The 19,106-nt window shown below is 44.5% G+C and overlaps 1 protein-coding gene across 9 annotated transcripts in view; it reads right to left on the bottom strand.

Moving 5' to 3' along the window:
- Positions 1-19,106, bottom strand: part of CEP170B (centrosomal protein 170B) — a 59,775-nt gene that overhangs the window by 12,276 nt on the left and 28,393 nt on the right. For 3 of the 9 annotated variants that reach the window (XM_074821000.1, XM_074820996.1, XM_074820995.1), the window contains exons 8-16: positions 17,800-17,901; positions 16,171-16,647; positions 13,906-13,968; positions 12,285-13,048; positions 10,045-10,233; positions 9,743-9,851; positions 6,524-8,296; positions 3,009-3,258; positions 644-803 (exon numbers count right to left, since the gene is read on the bottom strand). In XM_074821000.1, the coding sequence (XP_074677101.1) occupies positions 644-803; positions 3,009-3,258; positions 6,524-8,296; positions 9,743-9,851; positions 10,045-10,233; positions 12,285-13,048; positions 13,906-13,968; positions 16,171-16,647; positions 17,800-17,901 (3,887 nt within the window). The remainder of the gene's footprint in view (positions 1-643; positions 804-3,008; positions 3,259-6,523; positions 8,297-9,742; positions 9,852-10,044; positions 10,234-12,284; positions 13,049-13,905; positions 13,969-16,170; positions 16,648-17,799; positions 17,902-19,106) is intronic. The other 6 variants (XM_074820999.1, XM_074820998.1, XM_074821003.1 and 3 more) reach the window with 3 other exon arrangements.

The following is a 19,106-nucleotide window of genomic DNA, read 5'->3' on the forward strand; positions in this document are numbered from 1 at the left end:
TGGAGAGCAGAGTCCCTGCCCTTGCCCATCAATACACAGATGGAGGGAGGAGATTCAAGAAACAGCTGCACAGCGTTTCAATGGCCCTGACAGAAAGGACACAGCAGAGGTACAAAATACAGAGCTGATACAGAGTGTGCAGCCAGAGCACACCGTCAGTGCCTTGTCTGGAAGAAGAAGAGAGACTCAGGCTCCCTGGTATGGCAGCGCAGCATGCCCCCATCCCATCCTGTTCCTCAGATGCAAACTTCAGAGACTAAAGTCTGACTATACGTCATGAGATCCTAAAGGAAATAATATGAGGAATCTAACATTTTGACACTAGGGCTCTCCTACTTCCTGGTGGCACAGTAAGGATGCCCCCAACAAAAGCCAAACCTGCCTAGATCCAGTATAGCTCTTGACCCATTCAGCCTGCTCCCACCTCTTGCAAGGCTGGCTGCGGCACAGCGGAGGGCAAAATAAAGAGCACCCTAAACAGACTGCAGTCAATCCTTCTGCTGGTGTTTTTTCAGGGGGGCAAGGGGTGAGGTTCTTCTAATGTTGCAGCAACTGGGGATACTGCTCTGGTCTCCCACCACAACCATACCCCACATACTTGCTCACATTCAGAGGTGGAGATTTCTGTCGTTTGGGATCTTACCTCTTCTCTCGCTGATATGGTGGAAGCAGGAGTGTTGGGCACAGAGCTGAGGGAGGTGCTTTGTCCCGTCCCTGATGAACTCTGTGAGTCCCCATCGCCAGCAACATCGTGAATCTCTCGAGCAAGGATAGCCACATCCTTCACCAAGGTCTGGCTGAGTCTGAAGCACAGGGCATGCAGCAGAGCCATTAGGACACATGATACAACAAGCCTTGTACTCATAAAATATAAAAGAAGCAGCCACCAAAAGTTTGTATGAATTATAACCGCTGCGGAGGCTAGGGAAAGCAGGTTTTTTGGGGGGTGCCTTGGCAGGGTGATGAGGAATACTCTGGCTGCATACAAGAGGAACAAAATAAATCCACACCCCTCCTGAACCCGCTTTAAAGTAGACATTTGATATAAAGCAAATTCTAGTGACTACACACACTACCAGAAAGTGTTGGAGACAACCCATAAAGAATCATCATGTTAATGCTCCCCCCATCCATTCTACTTACTTTTTTTTTTTTTTTTTTTTAAATAGAACACAGCCGCTTTTTCTTCTTGAGACTTCTTTCTTCTCCCTTAAAAAGCCCATACAAGGAAAAGCTTTTTTCTTCATTACTTAAATAACAAAATTTCACATCTCTTTCCTTCTCCTTTGTGGTTTATAGACTGTAAATCAAAGTATGCCTCCACAGTCTCCAGAAGGGCTGAGGGATTACCAGGGTAAGCACAGCATACCTTAGAGGGGTCTGGTTTTCAGAAACCAAATCTTGAAACTTCAAGCCCCCTGACAGGTATCCAGTTAACACTCAGTGACTGCAGCACTCTGCTCTACTTGCTCTAGACCTCAAAAACAATTTCTAAGTCTCTGGACTGTTGCTAGCAGAGCTTTAAAAAAAAAAAAAAAAAACCACCAAACACACCACCTTCAGACCAACCATAGCTGTTGTGGTAATTTTAACAAAAAGCTTCTAAGAGAAAAAAATAATCTTCCAGCTAGCTAGTTTCATCTAAAAGACACTTTCCTCTTTAATTCGAAAAACCAAGCACTGTAATAAAACTGTCAGTTCATCAAAACATTTCCTCGGCAAGAAAATGCATAATTGAACTAGTAAAAAGTCGTTTGATCTGCCTGCCTAAGGTACCCCCTATCCGTGCTGGTTTGGATAGAGCTGTCACCAAACACATCCATTATGTGATTCACTTACTGTAAACAAGTGGCATTTTCCCTTTTAACTCTCTCTGACTCCTCTAAACCCCTCCCAGTTAATTTGGGAGCAGCAACGGAAATCAGAACTGCAATTACGACGCAGACTCTGTGACCGAGCCCAGCAATGTGCAGCGCCAGACAAGTCTGACGCAACCATTTATTTATAGCTGCTGCAACCCGAAGCGCTCTCCTGGGCTAGGAATGGAGGGAAGCCAGCGTCTCCCACACGCACACTGCGTGCGGCACAGGTAACGCAGCCTGGTTTGAAGGCTGACACACAGATAGCAGCCTGACAGCAATGTTCAGGCAAGAAAAGCCCTTTTGAGATCAGTGCGGCAAGTGATATGGGTGCCGTGGAAATGCTGACCAAAAGCAGACAGAAGATGGCTTCCTCAGTCAAAAGTATTTCAAGTATGGCCAGTACAACTGAAGACCAGTATTTCTGGAAAGTTGGCATAACACGGTTGCATATTAGAGATGTCAAACCTCAAATGCCACAGTTTAAAAAAAGAATCTGTTTGCTTTACCGCCGAGGTCCTCCAGGCAACCATCAGACCACCAGTATACAACAGGTCCTGTATCCAGGGTCATCAAGCTAAGCAACGACTCGTTTATACATAGGGCCTAGACAGGTCTGGATTCAATTGTGCCAAGCAAAGAGGTTTCTGCCCCACAGCAACTGCTTACTGCTCCCTCGGCAGCTTCAGGCAAAGCAGCTTCAATAGTTTACATATTCAGTCTTTGCTAATCCATTTGACTTCCCCTGCAGAGAATTGGGACAGCTCACACCAGCCAATCCATGTGTGCAGGTAACTTCCAGCAGAAAGCAGCGATAAGCAGGTATAGACAGTTACATATTTTGACAGACGTCAAGCTACAAGAGGAGACCTGTCCACAGCTTGAACAAGAAACAAACCAAGAAAACAATGCCCTGCGCCTTGGCATTTTCTAGAGAGAAGGTAAAACCAGCACATCTTAGCTGTAAAGCTTCATGAAAACTTTCCAAGTCTGAACAAGTTGATGTTCAGATATGAAGAAGATGGGAGGCACAAAAACAACAGGAGAGTGTGCATCTCCTTCTACCTCTTCATCTGGGTGTGATTTTAACACCAAGGAAAACTCAACCCATTTTGAACATCTGGGTCAATACAGAAAGCCCCACCTCACCTGGCTATTTCTGCTATCTCTGCTGTTTGCGCCATGAAGTTGTAGGGGTCAGGGTGGTCATCAAAATCTTCATCGTCATCCGTTTCTCTGCCGTTGTGCTTCTGCTTGCTCAGCCCAGAGCCACGTATCCTCGGCGTTTGTGTGGCTGTTGAAGTATGGGAGCGTTTGTGTTTAGGGGAGCTGTGATTTGAGCCATATTCCTCCTCCGAAGTAGAAGTGTAATCTGAACCCTGTGGTCTCCGCCTTGATGCTTATAAAAAATGAATTGGTTTCAGACTGAGGAAAGTAGTAAAGAATAACTACAAAAGGGCAAAAAGGTAACACAAAACTAGCCCAAGAGCATAAGGAGAGGAGAGTTTCTGTGCAGATTTTAAATTTAACACCACGTTCTCAGGCTTATTTCAAAAGTTGAGCACTTCTATGGCTCCCATTCACTATACAAATTTGGATTGGGAAATTCCAGTGGAAAAGCAAAATGACTGTGTTAACAACTCCAATGTAGTAAATTATTACCACAGACTTGGCTTTCCATGCACAGAAGCTCTGTGTATAAGCAGCACACATTTCAGACTCCTTATAGTCCCATAGAAGTCCTTTTCTAAAAAGAGCCCAATTTTCAAGCCTGCAGACACCTTTCCAGTTAGCTGCAAGTACAAGCAAAAGAAGGGTTTTTTGAGTGAAGAACAGACCATGGTCCTTGGTGTTACTTGCAAGAGTCCACACCCCCACATTCACCTCCTGCCTCGCAATTCACCATTAATGACACTCTACAAGAAAGAGTGTTCACACAGTCGGGACCAGCTCCAACCCCTGGAGCCAAGTGGAAGCTGCCCACTTGTCCCAACCGGTTCTGCAGATCTGTAGACACCCACGTCCTCCTTGCATGGGAAGCACTGAGATGTCCTTATTTGAAAACTGGGCTCCTGGTGTTCGCTGCCTTACTACACTCTCTATGGATACCGCTGCATTCCCTTCCGACTTTCCCTGGAGAATGAAGGCCCACCAAACACAGAACCAGCCAAGTTATTTAAATTACAACATCTAAAAGCTTCACTGTGTTACCAAGATTATCATAACACTGAAACACTGCAAGTGAATTAAACCAGCATCATAGATCATACAAACAAAAATAACAAATTTGGCATATAAGATGCAGGTAGAAACTAGAGATAATTACCGTACAGTGAAAAAAGTATTCCTAGACATTGCTATCTCAGCTACAGCTAAATAAATGTTTTGGCTTAGGGTTAAAATATATATATATGCACAGAAATAAAATAAGAATTCATTCATATTCTATCAGTAGAGTTTTGGGGGTTTTTTTAAACACAGGTTTAGAATCAAGAAGCCACCCTGTCATTGAATAGCAATTTTAAAATGAAGAGCCTGATTCTCCATCCCTGTACACCAAGGGAAATAAGAATCAACTCCCTCAGTACCATTCAAATTAGAGAGTAAACAAATCATGTACAGAGGAGCAGGGGAGACAGGCCCTTAGCTTTTTAGAATTGGTAACTTGGATTATTCTGATGTTACCTGTGCGTTTCACATAAAGCTACTTTAGATGGCCTGACAATTTACCAGCGTTTCTTGTCTCATGACTGGATAGTTCATTCTGTTCCTCCATTAGCAAGATTAACTTTCTCGCAGTGGGAGAGTTGGAAACTATTGTGGTTAGCTAAACACTTTAAGACATCCTTGAATAAATCAGGCACATCTGCCTCCTTACTCCCAAAGTTTGACACCCAGTGCTTTCAAGGATTATCGTATCATGCTAAAAAATGTCTTGATGGCACAGTGCAATAGTTCATCTTACTAGCATCTCATTTTTGTTCCAGGAGCAGGGTGCTAGGTGTTGATTCACTCTAGCTATAATAGCATTAGTATAGGAACATGCATCACACACTTGGCACAGCACAACGAAGCATGAAGTACACTAGTATTCTTAGAGCTTGTACAAGGTCCACAATCCTATCAAGGAATTAGGAGGTTAGTATTTTAAGAGCAACTAATTTAGAGAAAGGATTAGCATCATCTGCTGCAACTATGCACAAGGAAAACTGTTAGCATGCTTCTACAGAGCTCTGGAAATCAAAAACCAATTCATTTAAACCAAGAACTGGCCAACACTTATCATTTTTCTCCAAATGATTTGAAGTCTGTGGTCCAAAGGCAGACGGAGTGTAGAGTGCCTGCTGTTTGGAAAACTCCGACCACATTATTTTGCTTTAAATTTGTTATTGTTTAACAAGAAGTCAATAACTGCATCATCTCAAAAAAGGCAAGAGAAGAGACTGTACATACTCTTCTAGCTTATTCACATTCTGATTTACACGCATATACAAATGTGTAAGAAAGAAATCATTAAAATAAAAGGGAAGCTGGATGCACTAAAACAATCCAAATCAAAGCAAGCAGCAAATAACATTTTTAGCATGCAATAAAAATGAATACTGCAAAAAGGATAATTAATTCAACTGTATGAAAATACACAAAAAGGACACATCCAGAACTCTACGACCCCTTACAAAAACACAGATCTGCTGAAAATAGCATCCCTCTCAACAGGCCTGAGAAACCCTGGCAAAGGGGTTCTTCCTGTCCCTCTGGCCCTGTCATTCCCAAAAACCTAAACAAACAAATCTGCTTTGCCACACCCATGGTAAATCAAGGACTACAGGCATAGACCAGGATTTAGACCAAAGGTGTCAGGGACAATCTCTGATTACCAATTATCATCTCAGAGTTGTCATCTGCATTGTCCCCACCTCTTAATTAAAGGCTGATTTCAACATGACAAATGTTGATACTGCAAGGGTCTGTTGAGTGCACAGCTACAGGGCAAGATAGCCCTCAAACATCCGCCTCCTGGGAAGCACAACTGTGCATCTGCTTTACCTATGGCAAAAGTGAATAAAAACACATAGTAGTGGTAATCTCTTGGGGAAATCAACATGTAGTGTCCAGCTCCACATTTGTTTTTACAGAAAGAACAAGGGAACAGCCTTCACAACACAGGGACATTTATTTCTTGTTCTCCTGTTTCAGATGCCTTCAAACCTGCCTCCTTGGACATCAGTTGTCATCAACATCATTATAAACTCTCTAGGAGCAAACTTTGAATCTTAGAAGTCAAAGGAAAACAGAACGTAATTCCTTGTAGCACTGAAAAGGCATTAAATTCTACCTTTTTAACAGAAAAATGGCCAACATTCTCCTGTCAAATGACAACTGGTTGTTCAAAAAACAAAGTCACTGGGAAAAAAAAGAAAGAAAAATAGCTATTTGGAATATCCTCACAGACAACACCACGATAATATCTCACTGGATATGAGATATGCTTTGCTGTCTCCAAACCACAGGAAATCCCAACCTCTGTACCACTTGTTAACGCAGACTTTTGTACTCACCGATGCAGCACTCGTATTACTGAGCTACCAATCCTTGGCAACCACGCGCAGCCTATGAATCAGAAAGAGGGGAACAGGGGAGAAACATAAAGCACGAGCACTTACTGGACGAGGAGGAATACTTGACACTGCTTGAACGGGTCCTGCTAAAAGGCTGCTTTGCAGAGGCAGCGGCGGCCATTTTCCTCGCCGCGGCTCTAACCTCCGAAACACCCGTCTTCCGATAGGACTCCACACTCCGGCCTGAAAACCCCGTCCTCGACTGCGCCGTCTCGGAGTCGCTGGGCACTGTAAACGAACCTGCCCGTTTCCTCGGCATGGCGAGGATGTCTAGCCGGGAGAGCTTCTTTGTCTCTGCGGACTGTTTGGGGCCCGGAGCGGAGGCTTCAGGGTTGGCAGGTGTTTTCTCAGTATCAACACATTCGTTGTCTGAAGCATCTCCCAGCCGGGCACGACGTAGCTTTGAGGCCCTTGTGGGCCGCGGGGTGGATAAACTGTTGGAGCGGGTGAGAACTTGCTGGATTTTCTGCACATTCGAGGTTGTTTTGCTGTGGTCCTCCTTGGTGGCCTGAGTAAAAGGTTTCCTTCTAGGAACCGGCCGGGTTACCGAGTGTTCATGGTCAGACACGACTGCGTCGGGAACTGGTAAGTAGGGCAAACTCGAGCTTCTCTCATCATCCGTGAAGTCAAGCGACCCTCGAGTCCCAGCACTCCGCTTCATCTGGAAGCGTTTGGCGGCCTCCACACGGTTTGATGCTTCTGGTGCTTGTGTTTTCCGCTTCTCTGTCAGCCTGTCCCGAGCACTGGGCTGCCCACACTGGTCCTGGATGGATGGTGTGGAGGAAGATTTCTCCTTCTGCAAACTCGCGACCACTTTACGTTTCGGGGCACTCGTCGGGACGTTTTTGCCGCTCACCAAGCTGACCGTGCTGGCAGTGTCCACGTCTGAGTCCCCTGACAAGGAGTCCTCCAGCTGACCAGCAGTTTCCGAGGGCTCCAACTGTTGGCTTTGACCAAGTAATTTGGCTTCCAGTGCTGCCAAAGCAGTTTCAGTGTCCTTAAGGAGAAGATGAGTCTCCTGACCAAAGTCCATACGAGTTGACCGAACAGCCTCTAAATCTTTAAGCAGAGGGTGACTTGAAATATGTGGGAGCTTATTCTGAGGAACACCACTGCTTGATTTATCTTTGGTAAAACTTTCCTGTCTAACAAAAGATGATGTTTCCTTTCCTGCCATGTTTTCTTGATCTTGAGGAAGACTCTGATGAAGGGAAATAACCACTTTTCCAGCTGCATTTATGTAAGCGCTAACATCTTTGACTGGTGGCTTTCCAGGAACTGCTGTGCCAGCAGACTTGAAGGAAAACTCCTGATCCTTGCTGTCTTTGTCTGCTCGAGCATGAGACACGCTCAGAGAGAGCTTGGAGGGAATCCCCGCGTCGTTGCTGTCATCACCAATGTAGAACGAAGTAGAAACTGGCTCACTTACAGCTCTCACGTTTGAGACCCGGGAGGCTCCTGGCTGCCGGCTCTCTGATCTTGTGTCTTCCCCCATCTGCTCTAGCATTTTATTGTTCTCTTTATATTTCTTGCCTTTTTCCGTGCCGAAGCCATCATCAGATCTGCTGGCATCACTGAGGCTATCTGGATCCAAGTCTTCTTGGATGAAGAGGTGGCTGCTGGGATCACCATAGGCTTCCATGCAGTGGTCCTTCACGATGGTTCTCTTGGTAACCTCAGAATAGGACTCCTGGCAAACCAGAACCGTGGGTGTGGGGCTGTCCGATTTCTCGCTTGGTGGGAGTTGGGGAAGAAGGCGCCTTGTTCTCAAGGGCACAGCGTTTTCTGGTTCCCCTGGTTTTGGGGCTACACCACTTTCTGAAGAGAGTTAAGTGGACAAGACTCAGATGTTGTACAACTATACCACTTATTTATTTATTTAGGAAGAGCTTGATCCTGCATAGTGCAAGTCCACAAAAGCACTCACAAGACACATGCTTAGAACTGAGCTTTTATGTAATATGAACATCAACAGGACCTGGCTGATGCTCACTCCATCATGTTTATCAATACGGACACTAGACTTAATTCCTTTGCTAGATCACAGTGCTCAACACTTCCCCTCTCTCAAGGTGGGATTTCACACTCATTCTCCCATAATATACCTCTCAGTACAAGCACATACTTTAGATGCTAATGGCGGTGCTGGCATCTATCTACCATAAATCAGGCCACAGGAATGAGATGAAGAGCCATCAGACAAACCACTGCAGTGATGCAGTGTTTTAAGTGCCATTCTACACAGCAGAGCCCATATGACTAAATAGAAGGTGTTTTTCACAGTACACATTCTCATACAATCATATCCCACAGCAAAGTCTCAGGAGAAAGACTGTACAACAATTAAGAGGCTCTGAATTAGAGATCACCACCCCAGCATGAGTGGGCTTCTCAGTATGAACACACTTCACAGAAAGAGCACTTATTTCTCCCATGCCACTGGCCAGGACTTCGTATCTGATACTGTCTTTAAATACCAGGATAACTGGTTTTTTGACTATGGTAATATTTCAAACAATTCAGGAGTCAGGTTCTCATACAGTGTGAAAACAGCGGCAATGACTTCTGAAACAAAAGCTTCTTCTAATCTTTACTGAATGTATCTATAGCTGTTGATGGCAAGAAGGTAATGTCAAATATTTCCAACCAAAAAAGTTGAAATTGTTTACAAAAGCCAACAAGCACTCTTCTCCCTTTCTCACATACCAACAGGACCACGGGGTCTCTAAGCTGTCTTCCCAGTTACAGCAGGACCCCCATCTGCTCCTGCTCCCCTTCTCCCCTCCGCACCCAGTTTTCTACGCTGATGTCCACACTTCAAACCTGCTACCTGACAGCAAGCCCCAGAACAGCCTAAAATTCTCAGCACAGTCAGCCACAGGAGAAGCACACCAAAAAAGCACAAGTCAGCAATTAAGTCCAAGGCAACTTGCAAAGGGCTTTCATCTGGTATCATAAGGCAGTCTAAAGAATCACTACTCGGGGCTAGTTAACACCAAAGGCCCTTACGATCTTTCTCCTTCCCAGGTGCCCTTCAGTCATGTCAAACATTTAAGAACTTGGATGACTCTGAAATGCAAACCAGAGGCTCTCTCCATCTTTACTACACTGGGAATGATTCACTCTGTCCTTCCCATCCCCAAATACATTAGCCAAAACAGAAAATAAACCGCAGCCAGATGCACAGAAGCCCTTAATTTCTGCTTTTCACATCCTGTCTTAGATCCAGCCACCTTCAAATAGTAATGTCAAGATGAGACTTACCTGTACCTCCATCACCCTGCCCAGAGACAGATCCAGAGTCAGAGTAACTGTCCGCAAGGCTTGCCCACCTAGACACCCACTTCTGACTCCCTTGAGAAGCTGCAGACATCTACAACAAGGTGGGGAAGGTGGTGTCAGAAAGAGGGTTTGTAAACCAAATCGTAGACACAAAATCTCTCCTCTCATACACACATCACTCAGTCTCCCAAAATGGAAATCAATCTATGCATCACATTTCTATCCAGACAGAAAACCCATCTATTCCTCCACCATCCCAGCAAATCCACCTGGACTGCCCATACCTGCACATCAGCCTGAGACCCACTCACAGCTTTTGAGGCAAATGCCTGGAGCAAGGGTGACTTCTGGCTAGTGCCATTTTCACTGATTAGATGCTGATGAGAACCAGAGTCATCTTTTTCACCTTTAATTATTGGTCTAAAGGCTGAAGAGATTCTGGAAAATTCAGGCGACTCAAGAACACCAAAAACCTGAAAAGGTGTTTGGATGGGAAAGATTAAAAGCCAAGAAAATAGAAAAACATTAGCCCCAAATCCAAATCCCCGAAGCATTAGTCACACACAAACTATGATCTCAAAGGTCAAGAAACACTTACGAATGTTTCCATACAAACTAGTAAATCCACATACTTCACAGTAGCAGCTTTAAATACACTTATTCATAGAATCCCACTCACACCCACCTTTCCTCTCTCCCTCATTATTTCAGTGTTTTGCATCTAACAGTAGTGACTTTCACTGAAAAGGAGTCCCTTTTCAGCCCTGAGAAATTTAGGATGAGTGTCAGGAAAGCTCATTCATGAAGAACTAGAAAAAAAACGGGAAAGCTCCATCTCCAGAGTCCTTCATAGACTGTAGCAGAGAGTGGGCTGAACAAAGCAGCCTTGCACTGCCATGTGAGGACCTGGGAAAGGATGCACCTCTGAGATGGGTGAGTGTTTGAGCTAGTTGGCCAGATTTCCTCTGGAGATAAACAGGCCTTCCAGGGGGGTGACCAAGATTCATACCTCAGAAGAGCTTGTTTCTCTTCCCTGATTATAAGTAATTCAGAGGAAGATGCCACCATGGAGGGTGCCTAGTCTGGGCAGAGATAGCCATAAAGTTCTCCACTCTCACTTGTATTAAAAAAACATGTGTGTGTGCAATAGTGGGGCAATAAAAAGCACAGTCACCTCAAAACCTCAGCAAGTCCAGAATTCATATCACCTTTCTTCCTGGACAGAAACACTGAGGTCCAGTTATTATTTGTTTCTTAAGTGTCAGGTCTGCACGGCACCAAGTTTATGACAGAGTCAGGAGCAGAACTTGGCCAGCTTGCCTGCACAAGTCACATGGCTGCCAAGACCACTCCCCAGAAATAATTGTATTTGTGGCATTTTTCCTCATATTTCCCCACGAGAACAATTAACCATCTAATGTCAGGACTAGGGCCTTGCTGTGGCTTAAACACCCTGCCCTGAAAGCTTCTAATCACATTTCAAAGAACACATAAGGAACAAATGTAATAAACAAAAGAGGGAAGCTAGATCCAGGCTCACAGAACATCCTATACAAAGCTCTAAAGCCAAGTTCAGTTAAGGCTTCCTTTAAATCTCACTATCTTCCTGCCTACACTTCACTAAATCTTCAGAGCAGCTTGCCAGTTTTGTTTTCATAACAGACCGCAGATGAAAGTTAAACCTGAAAATGAGACAAACTTTGGTTTGCCCTGTGGTTACTTAGTTGGGTGGGTTTTTTTAAGCCTCTCCCTCATCTCTGGGGTTTTGTTTTTAGGCTATCATTCACTTTGCAAAATCCAAACAAGTATAGATCCTTCTAGGATTGCCTCTGCCCTAGACCACACCCTTCGCTATCTCAACCAGCTGCCACTTGCCCTGCCAAGAAGCACTCCCTTTCTAACCAAGCACAGCTGTATACAGAACCACCTACCATTAAGGCTTGTGAAGGACCAAGAGCACCAGCCCTTGGCCTGCATCTCCTTTGGCCTACCATGGGATGCTGCATCAGTGATGGGCTGCAGCTCCTGTCTTCTTAACAGCGGGCAGGAGGGGATGCAACACCAAGGCAGAGGCTTGGGAGCAGTTCTAGAAAACAGAGCTGCTTCCAGCCACAGCTCTCAGCAGGATCAGCGTGATCTTTATTCTGCTGCTGCCTTTCCCCTAAAGAGATGGCAAGCCCACTCTTGCACTTTTGCATCCAAATCCCATTTTGGAAGCAAGGCACTCCTTGCTGCAGGCTTACCTTGCCTTCTTACACTCTGTGGTTTTTTTGTGTTTGTAATTTTGTTGTTTTGTTGGAGCTTTTTTTAAAGACCAGCCTCACCATCTATTGGGGCCTATCATTAACACAAGTCACCCAGGATGATTATCCACCCCTAACCATAAATCCCCCCTGCACCTAGTTCAGAAGGGAGCAGTCCTGCACAGCAACAGCTAATGAAATTAGGCCCTCCAGCACAAGGTGCAGAAGCTCAAGCCTTCAGCCCTCAGCTCAGTGGCCAGGCACAGAAAAGCAGCATTTACCTGATCTATCATTTTTCGCGCTTCCTCCACCTCTTTATCCTGAGACTCCGTCTCAATGGTGTATGTGCCCGTCTCGCTTACACTGTCTTCCTCATCATTCCTCCTGCCCTGGGCTGACTTTACCTCCGGAGGTGGAGCAGAGGCAGACTCTGGTTCTGACGATATAACCATGCGTGGAGCTACCGGCATGGGCAGAGGTGCCGGTTTCTCAGCACTTGGCTTCCCAGACTGAGCAGTCTCCCGCAAGTACTCAGCCATAAAATCCTGAGCCATTTTAGACTTCCTTCCAACACTTCCGTAAGTTTTGGCCGATGTTCTAGAAGCAGAGGAGGACGAAGAGCTGATCCGATCCTCCGTCTTCTCCCTCTTGAAGGAGCTAGTTCTTTGGGTCCCAGAGGAGCTGTTACTGGGTTTGCCTGCCTGAGCCCCAAGGTGGGATGGTGGTACCGCATTTCCCAACTTGTCGGCTGGCGATGCGTTCTTGCGCTTCTCAACCTTGGTCTTCAGCCCTGGATCGGTGTCGCTCTGGGAGGAGTGAGCGCTGTGTGTGAAAGACTGGGACCGCTTCTTCCGCGGTGTGTCCTCAAAGAACTCGATGACGAAGGCCTGCTTGTTGTGCAGCATCTCATGGGGGTCACGCCTCATCTGGCGCTGCAGCCTGGTTTGCTCTGTCGCACGTTCGCTGCCTGTTGTCGTCTCCTTCTCTGCCTTGGGCGCCACGGGGTCTTCAGAGTCGCTCTGAGTCCCGTCCTCGTGCCTATTGCCTGGAAACAAGGTATGTAGATTTGACTTTCCTATTCTCAGTTGCTGTGGCCCTGTCATTACATTCCACTTGAAATTTATCATTTCAGTTAAAAGAAAAAAATCCTATAGGATTAAACAGCTCCAAAGACATTTGCTGCGGTACAGGGATTGCATCCCATCGGAGGAAATAAAAGAGAGGCAGCTGTCTCCTGACTCCACTTTTCACAACTGGTTGGCTATCAAGTTAGTAAAAAACAATTCAAGAAATACTTTCAAACCCCAAGGGTTTCTGATTTTATAACACTGATTATTTTAGATACCTAACGCTTTGTTTCTTTTTTCTCCATTTAAATAAAAATGATGGCATTATTTTGCCATTCTGCCAAATTACTGTAATCCAAGATTACCTCACTAGGTTCTCTCTGTTACAGAGCAGAAATGTCACTGCAGGATCAGTAAATAAACCCCACACACTGCATCCCACGAAACCAAATCCCCCTGTGCAGACCAACCAGATCACTGTGTTACGAGTGCATGCACCTCTGTGCACCCACATTACCCCCCTCTACAAGAAGGAAATAAACCAGAGACTAAAAGAAAAGTGAATTTGCAGGATTCTTCACTTCTCCTGAAGATTTAAGAATGACACCCCCACGAGTTACACCATCCTATCAGCAGCCAAGTAAAGGTTAAAACATTACTTAAGAGTTCACTAAACATAAAGTAAGTTTATAATTATTTTCAATTATGTTAGCAACGATCATCTTTAAAACCTTCTCTGTGTATCAGTAATACCTGCCCCTCAGCACCTTAGTTCAGGACTTTCAGAAAGTAAGTTAAAGTAAACAAAAAATTAAAAGTAAAACAAAAAACAAACCTTTTTTTGGAGAAGGAAACAGGTGTGAAGGCACACAACACGATTCAGTCAACGACCAGGAACCTGTCATCGGGAGAATGGGGAAAGAGGTCTCTGCTCTCTAGACTGTAATATGCAGCAAGATATACTGGCTAAAATACCACGTGTTTGAAAGGAAAACTGCTCAAACCTACTTTGCAAGTTCTCCAGACACACAGGTGAAGACCATTTATTACCTCGAGTTAGCTGTGAAAGATTAGAATTTAATACAAGATCCATTCAACCCAGGAGTCAGTCCTCTGAAGAGTTTCCTAACACCCTCATGAAGGAAGCCAGCAAACTTTGCATTGTGCCCTGAGGGCTGATAAGCTTCGTCCTTGGAAGGGAAAGTTCTTAAATTAAAGGGTCTTGGCTACAAACTCTGATGAATGCAAAACGGTGAGGACACAAGGAAAAACACCCACTGTGCCCATGGATGCCCCAGCAGAACACCATGCACATCCCCTCAAGCTGCTAAGACCTGAACTCTAGTCTTGATACCAGCTTTTGCATTCACCACATTGTTCCTGAAAGTGAGTAAGTGTTACTAATGAACCTCAACGGTGGGCGTCTCTGATCCTGGAGACCCAAACCTGGTAGGCAGCCAGTGGTAGCCTCCAAGACATCTTCAGAATTAGCCCTGCCAGAAGAACATGTTACACAGCTATCGCAGATAAATGACACCCTGTCCTCCGCCAAAGCAGAGGTGGATAAACTCCTCAGGCCACCAACACTGTATGTTTTAATCAAATGTCCAAAGAGTTGATTTCTTAATATGCAAATTATGCGTTAAATTACCTCAGCTTCTTTCCATGCCTTATGGACTGTAAAGAGGCAAGTGCAGTCAGTCTAGCATTCCTGTGCATCGCTCAGGAAAATCCTATGATCAGCAACAGCTGCCAAACTCTCTAGTTTTCTCCAAGAGGAAAGAGCAAAACTACTGAAGCACATTTCTATCCCTGACAATGTTCTCCAGCGAGTCAACAAAATCCAGTATCACAATAACAAAAACACCTCAACCCCAAAACCCTCTATCACACAGGCACAGCAGACTGAAACTAAGACCCTAAATAACCAGGCAGAGCACATCAACACTGTCCCTTATTGGGAATAACTAGAAACAATGACAACACATGCCAAAGCCCAGGGCTGGATCTGTGAGACCTTTTTGACCATAGGAGCTTCTCAGAAAGCTGTACACAAAACAGCAAGTTGGAGGTGTAATAGGTAAAACTCTTCATATTACAATGAGTTTTTTTTCAACAAGGACCGAGCAAATACTCCTTTAAGGGAAAACAAGGTATTGCTCTCATTTAGGAAGGATCTCAAGCACACGCAGGTCTAGTAACCTTCAGTATGACTTCATCAGTCAAAGTTGCAGTTCAAAACAATAGCTTTTCCAGAGGCCTGCAAGGCAGTGAGAATGCAGCAATCAGTGGTCTCCTCCTAGCTGTTCAGTGCACAGCCCAAAAGAGACATCCAAGTAAGCCCAAATCCTGCAAAATATATTTAAAGTCACATGAGAATCATGTGAGACCCACCAGCTGCACCAAGAACTGAGCTCCAAACTACACTTCAGACCTTTGAAAATCCCCAAAGAACTCCTTCCAGTGACACAACAGGACACAGGTCCACGAAACCCGAAGTTTTCTTTGAACAGAGCATGATTTCATAGAAGCTTTAGTTTAAGAGAAGAAACCTTCTATCCACTTCTCACCATTAGTGATCATGTATATCTCAACTCTATCACCAGTCTCTGTGTCAGGACCTTCGGTCATCCCAATCAAGTGGCTCTGGTCATTATAGCCACCAGGATGCTCACACTTAGCCTCCTCTGGACTACAGCTAAAAAGTCATTCCTTCAGTTAGGAGAAGCCAAGAGAAGAAAATACACTGAAATACTTGTTTAACAGCCTGCCTGACCACATGGAAATTATTTTAGACTTTTAAAAATCAAAATCCTTTTTTCAATCACTGTTACTGCTAAGCTGGCCTTATAGATGTAGAGGAACCAGACTAGAGTGTCCCAGACCATCATCATACATGACTTCAGGGCCAGGTGAAGAGCCTGCTAGCTAGATTCAGAATGATTAACAGTCATTAAAGAAATATTCTTCATCTTGCAATTTTGGAGCAGTGATAATTAAGTCCAGTTCTCCTTGACAGGAGAAGGGTTTTCCCCCTTTATTGTGCTGCATTTGCACAGCCAGTAGAGAACTATGTCCACATGACAAGACATTCACTCACCTTTAAGCGTCCTCACATGAACTGGCAGGTCACTCTTTGTACTGTAGACATCATCTCCTGGAGACTGCCGTCTCATCAAGCTTGGGTCATTCTGGACAAGCCAGTCAGCCACTTTGCTCTCCGCTGACATCACTTCTGTATGAGCTGGTTCCTTACTATATGGTCTTCTCTGTCTGAGCGAAAATTTAGTTACATGGTCTTTTATCTTTATTTTACCAGGGGTACCATCATCAAATTCAATGGTGAAAGAGGCATGACTCTGTACAACGGGGGCTACTACAGCATCAACATCCTTTGTTGGGATCTCATGGACCTGTGTTTCTGAAGATTTTGATGGCTGCTGAAATTCTTTAGTTGGAATCTCAAAGTAACTTGGCTCTCTCCGGAAGGCAAACACAGACTGTTCTTGGGCATCTCTATAAGCAGAAATATTACCATTCAATTCCTCTTCATGTTGGGTTATCTCTTTTGATCTTTCTATAAAAGGGAAAAAAAAAAAGGCAAGAAAACCTTAAATTCACAAACATTAGCTGAAATGGATTAAAGAAAAAAATAAAAGTTCTGTTTTAGACAGCTTTGTACTCTGGCCTCATCACTGAAACCAGTGCTTACTGCACTGCTGTAGTCTGACCAACATTTGTTATATTCACTTTGTCCTTTCTTCCACCACTCCCCAAAGAGAGAGCTGAGCGCACGCACGCGCACACACACGCACACAGTTTTATGTTTTGACAGAACCTATGTGGTTGGTGGCATTTCAAGGTTTCTGTATGCCTGGGCTGACGTGGAAGGAAGATCCTGTTTCACTTTGCTCAATTCACTTACATGCACACCTACTCAACTTTCCACAGTTCAAAGGAAAAGCCTGAGCGTGCAAAGCTAATCACAGGCACGGTTTTGCTGGATGAACACCTAATTCTGTAACATCACCAAGAATAAAACCACGTTCTTCCAGTAGTACCCAAACTTCTTGGCTAGAGGGTCACACTTCCTTATTTCAACCTCTTGGGAGGGCTGCTAAGCACAACCCTCTCTGCTAGAGAACAGATACCCTACATGTGCACTGAAATAAAACGCTTCTTTGGGCAGTAAAACATATGCTTGATAGAAACATCAGGTTTGCTGCACAAGTGAAAAAAGAAGCATCTTCCATGCATATAGATTCACAACAAGAATGGCAAGACTAAATGGCTTCCAAGGATGACGAGGTGAGAAACAGATTGCATCCATATTAATCAAAACCAGTCAATGCATCAGCTCTTAAAAGTGCCTCTCGGATAGGAAACTCCAGGGAGACACAGTGGATGGTTTATTCAGGTGGGCTGCATACAACCACACATACAGCACTGCTGTGTAACTAGGTCTCTGACAACCTTAGCGAGGCCTTTCTCATCCATACCAAATTATTCCACAACTGCTGTTTCTAACATTCAAATATTTTAGGGGAAACATTTTAATTTTCCCTTATTCTGGTTTCATCAGCAGCAATCTACACATAGGAATGTGCAAATAAGCACAAAAAAAGTGGTAATTAAAGCCTCGAAGCAGGATGGCTTCACAGAGTAAAGATCAAAAGTGCACAGAAATTTTGTCCCCCCATCTTCTCCCACCCCAAATCACCTCCATTACCTGAGTAATGTTCCTCTTGCCTTCTGTCTTCCTTGTTATTTGCATCATCTTCCCCCCACCAGGAGGGCTGCCCATAAAGAGGGGTGCGGTAGGTATTGGTTTCTAGGAAGAGGATAAGCAAATACTTTAACACAGAAAATACCAATTTACCAGGTTCACAGAAGTCGACCACATGACAAAAAGGGAAAAACAGCAGGGTCAGATGAGATCATATACCTGTTACATTGCAGTTATAACAGCAGCAAATTATACATAACAATGAGTATTTTCAGGCTTTTCTTTTTTCCCCCCCTTTTTTTTCTCTTTACATTCTGCTGCAAGATGCTGACTTCACATCCCTTTACTGTCTCTCATAGCCGTGTTTCCCAAATACTGGCTTTTCTCCCCTTCTAGCCTCATTATTCACAGGAAGTGGAAGATTTTTGGCAGGACAGACTACACAACACTAACCACAAAATTGTCTGCAACTCACCTGCAATTCAGGTGAAAATCAGACTTTTTTTCCCTGATCTTAATTAGGAATACTTCAGCTCTGCCCTTTCTTGCCCCACCATGCCCTTGGATGTTGTGAGGCCAGAAATTTTTTTCCAACTGTTCACCACTCCCACTCTAAGTGACACACATTCCACAACAGGAAATTCTTGAAGCATTACAGATTTAGGGAAAATGGTAAAGCCATCTCCTTACACATACATAAAGAAGTAGTAAACTCTTGTTTTCTAAAGTTTAAAGTAAACCAAATGGATTCGAGAGTCATTTCAGGACAGAGGTTTTTCTCAGGGAGAAGCTTCCCCTAGAAGAGCCAGGCTTTTATCACCTTCTCTGCTCAATGAGCACTCACTGGAAGATCAGGGCTTCGCTGCAACAACTGGTACCTGAAGGAGCTGATCCACTGCTGCTTGTTTTGTCTCCCACAAAACAAGATTGTGTTTTGGCAGTGCCTTGGGCTGCTGCTGTTTATGCAACAAGTAAAAAGAATACACCTCAATTTACCTGTGGTATAGTTATTATTATTATGTTTTTATAATAGTTTAAGAGAAGCAAATAAAGTAGCTTTTGTTCTTTCATCTGGAGGTGACAGAAACACAAGGATAGGTCAGGGGCTGAGGTTAAGCTCCAGCTTTGTTAGCTGCTTCTGCCTCTACCCATAACAGCCATCAGCACACGCTTCACTGGCGACGTCTTAAACCCTGGCTCCAGCTACAGAGCCATAGCTGGGCTTCTACCGCCAGCTGCTGCTCGGCTTGTGGTTTCAAAACCACACACTGCTCTGTGTGAAGCAGCCCTCAAACAGCCCTGCAATTTTG

This window comes from Strix aluco, chromosome 4 (genome assembly GCF_031877795.1).
Source record: "Strix aluco isolate bStrAlu1 chromosome 4, bStrAlu1.hap1, whole genome shotgun sequence".
Lineage (NCBI taxonomy): Eukaryota > Metazoa > Chordata > Aves > Strigiformes > Strigidae > Strix > Strix aluco.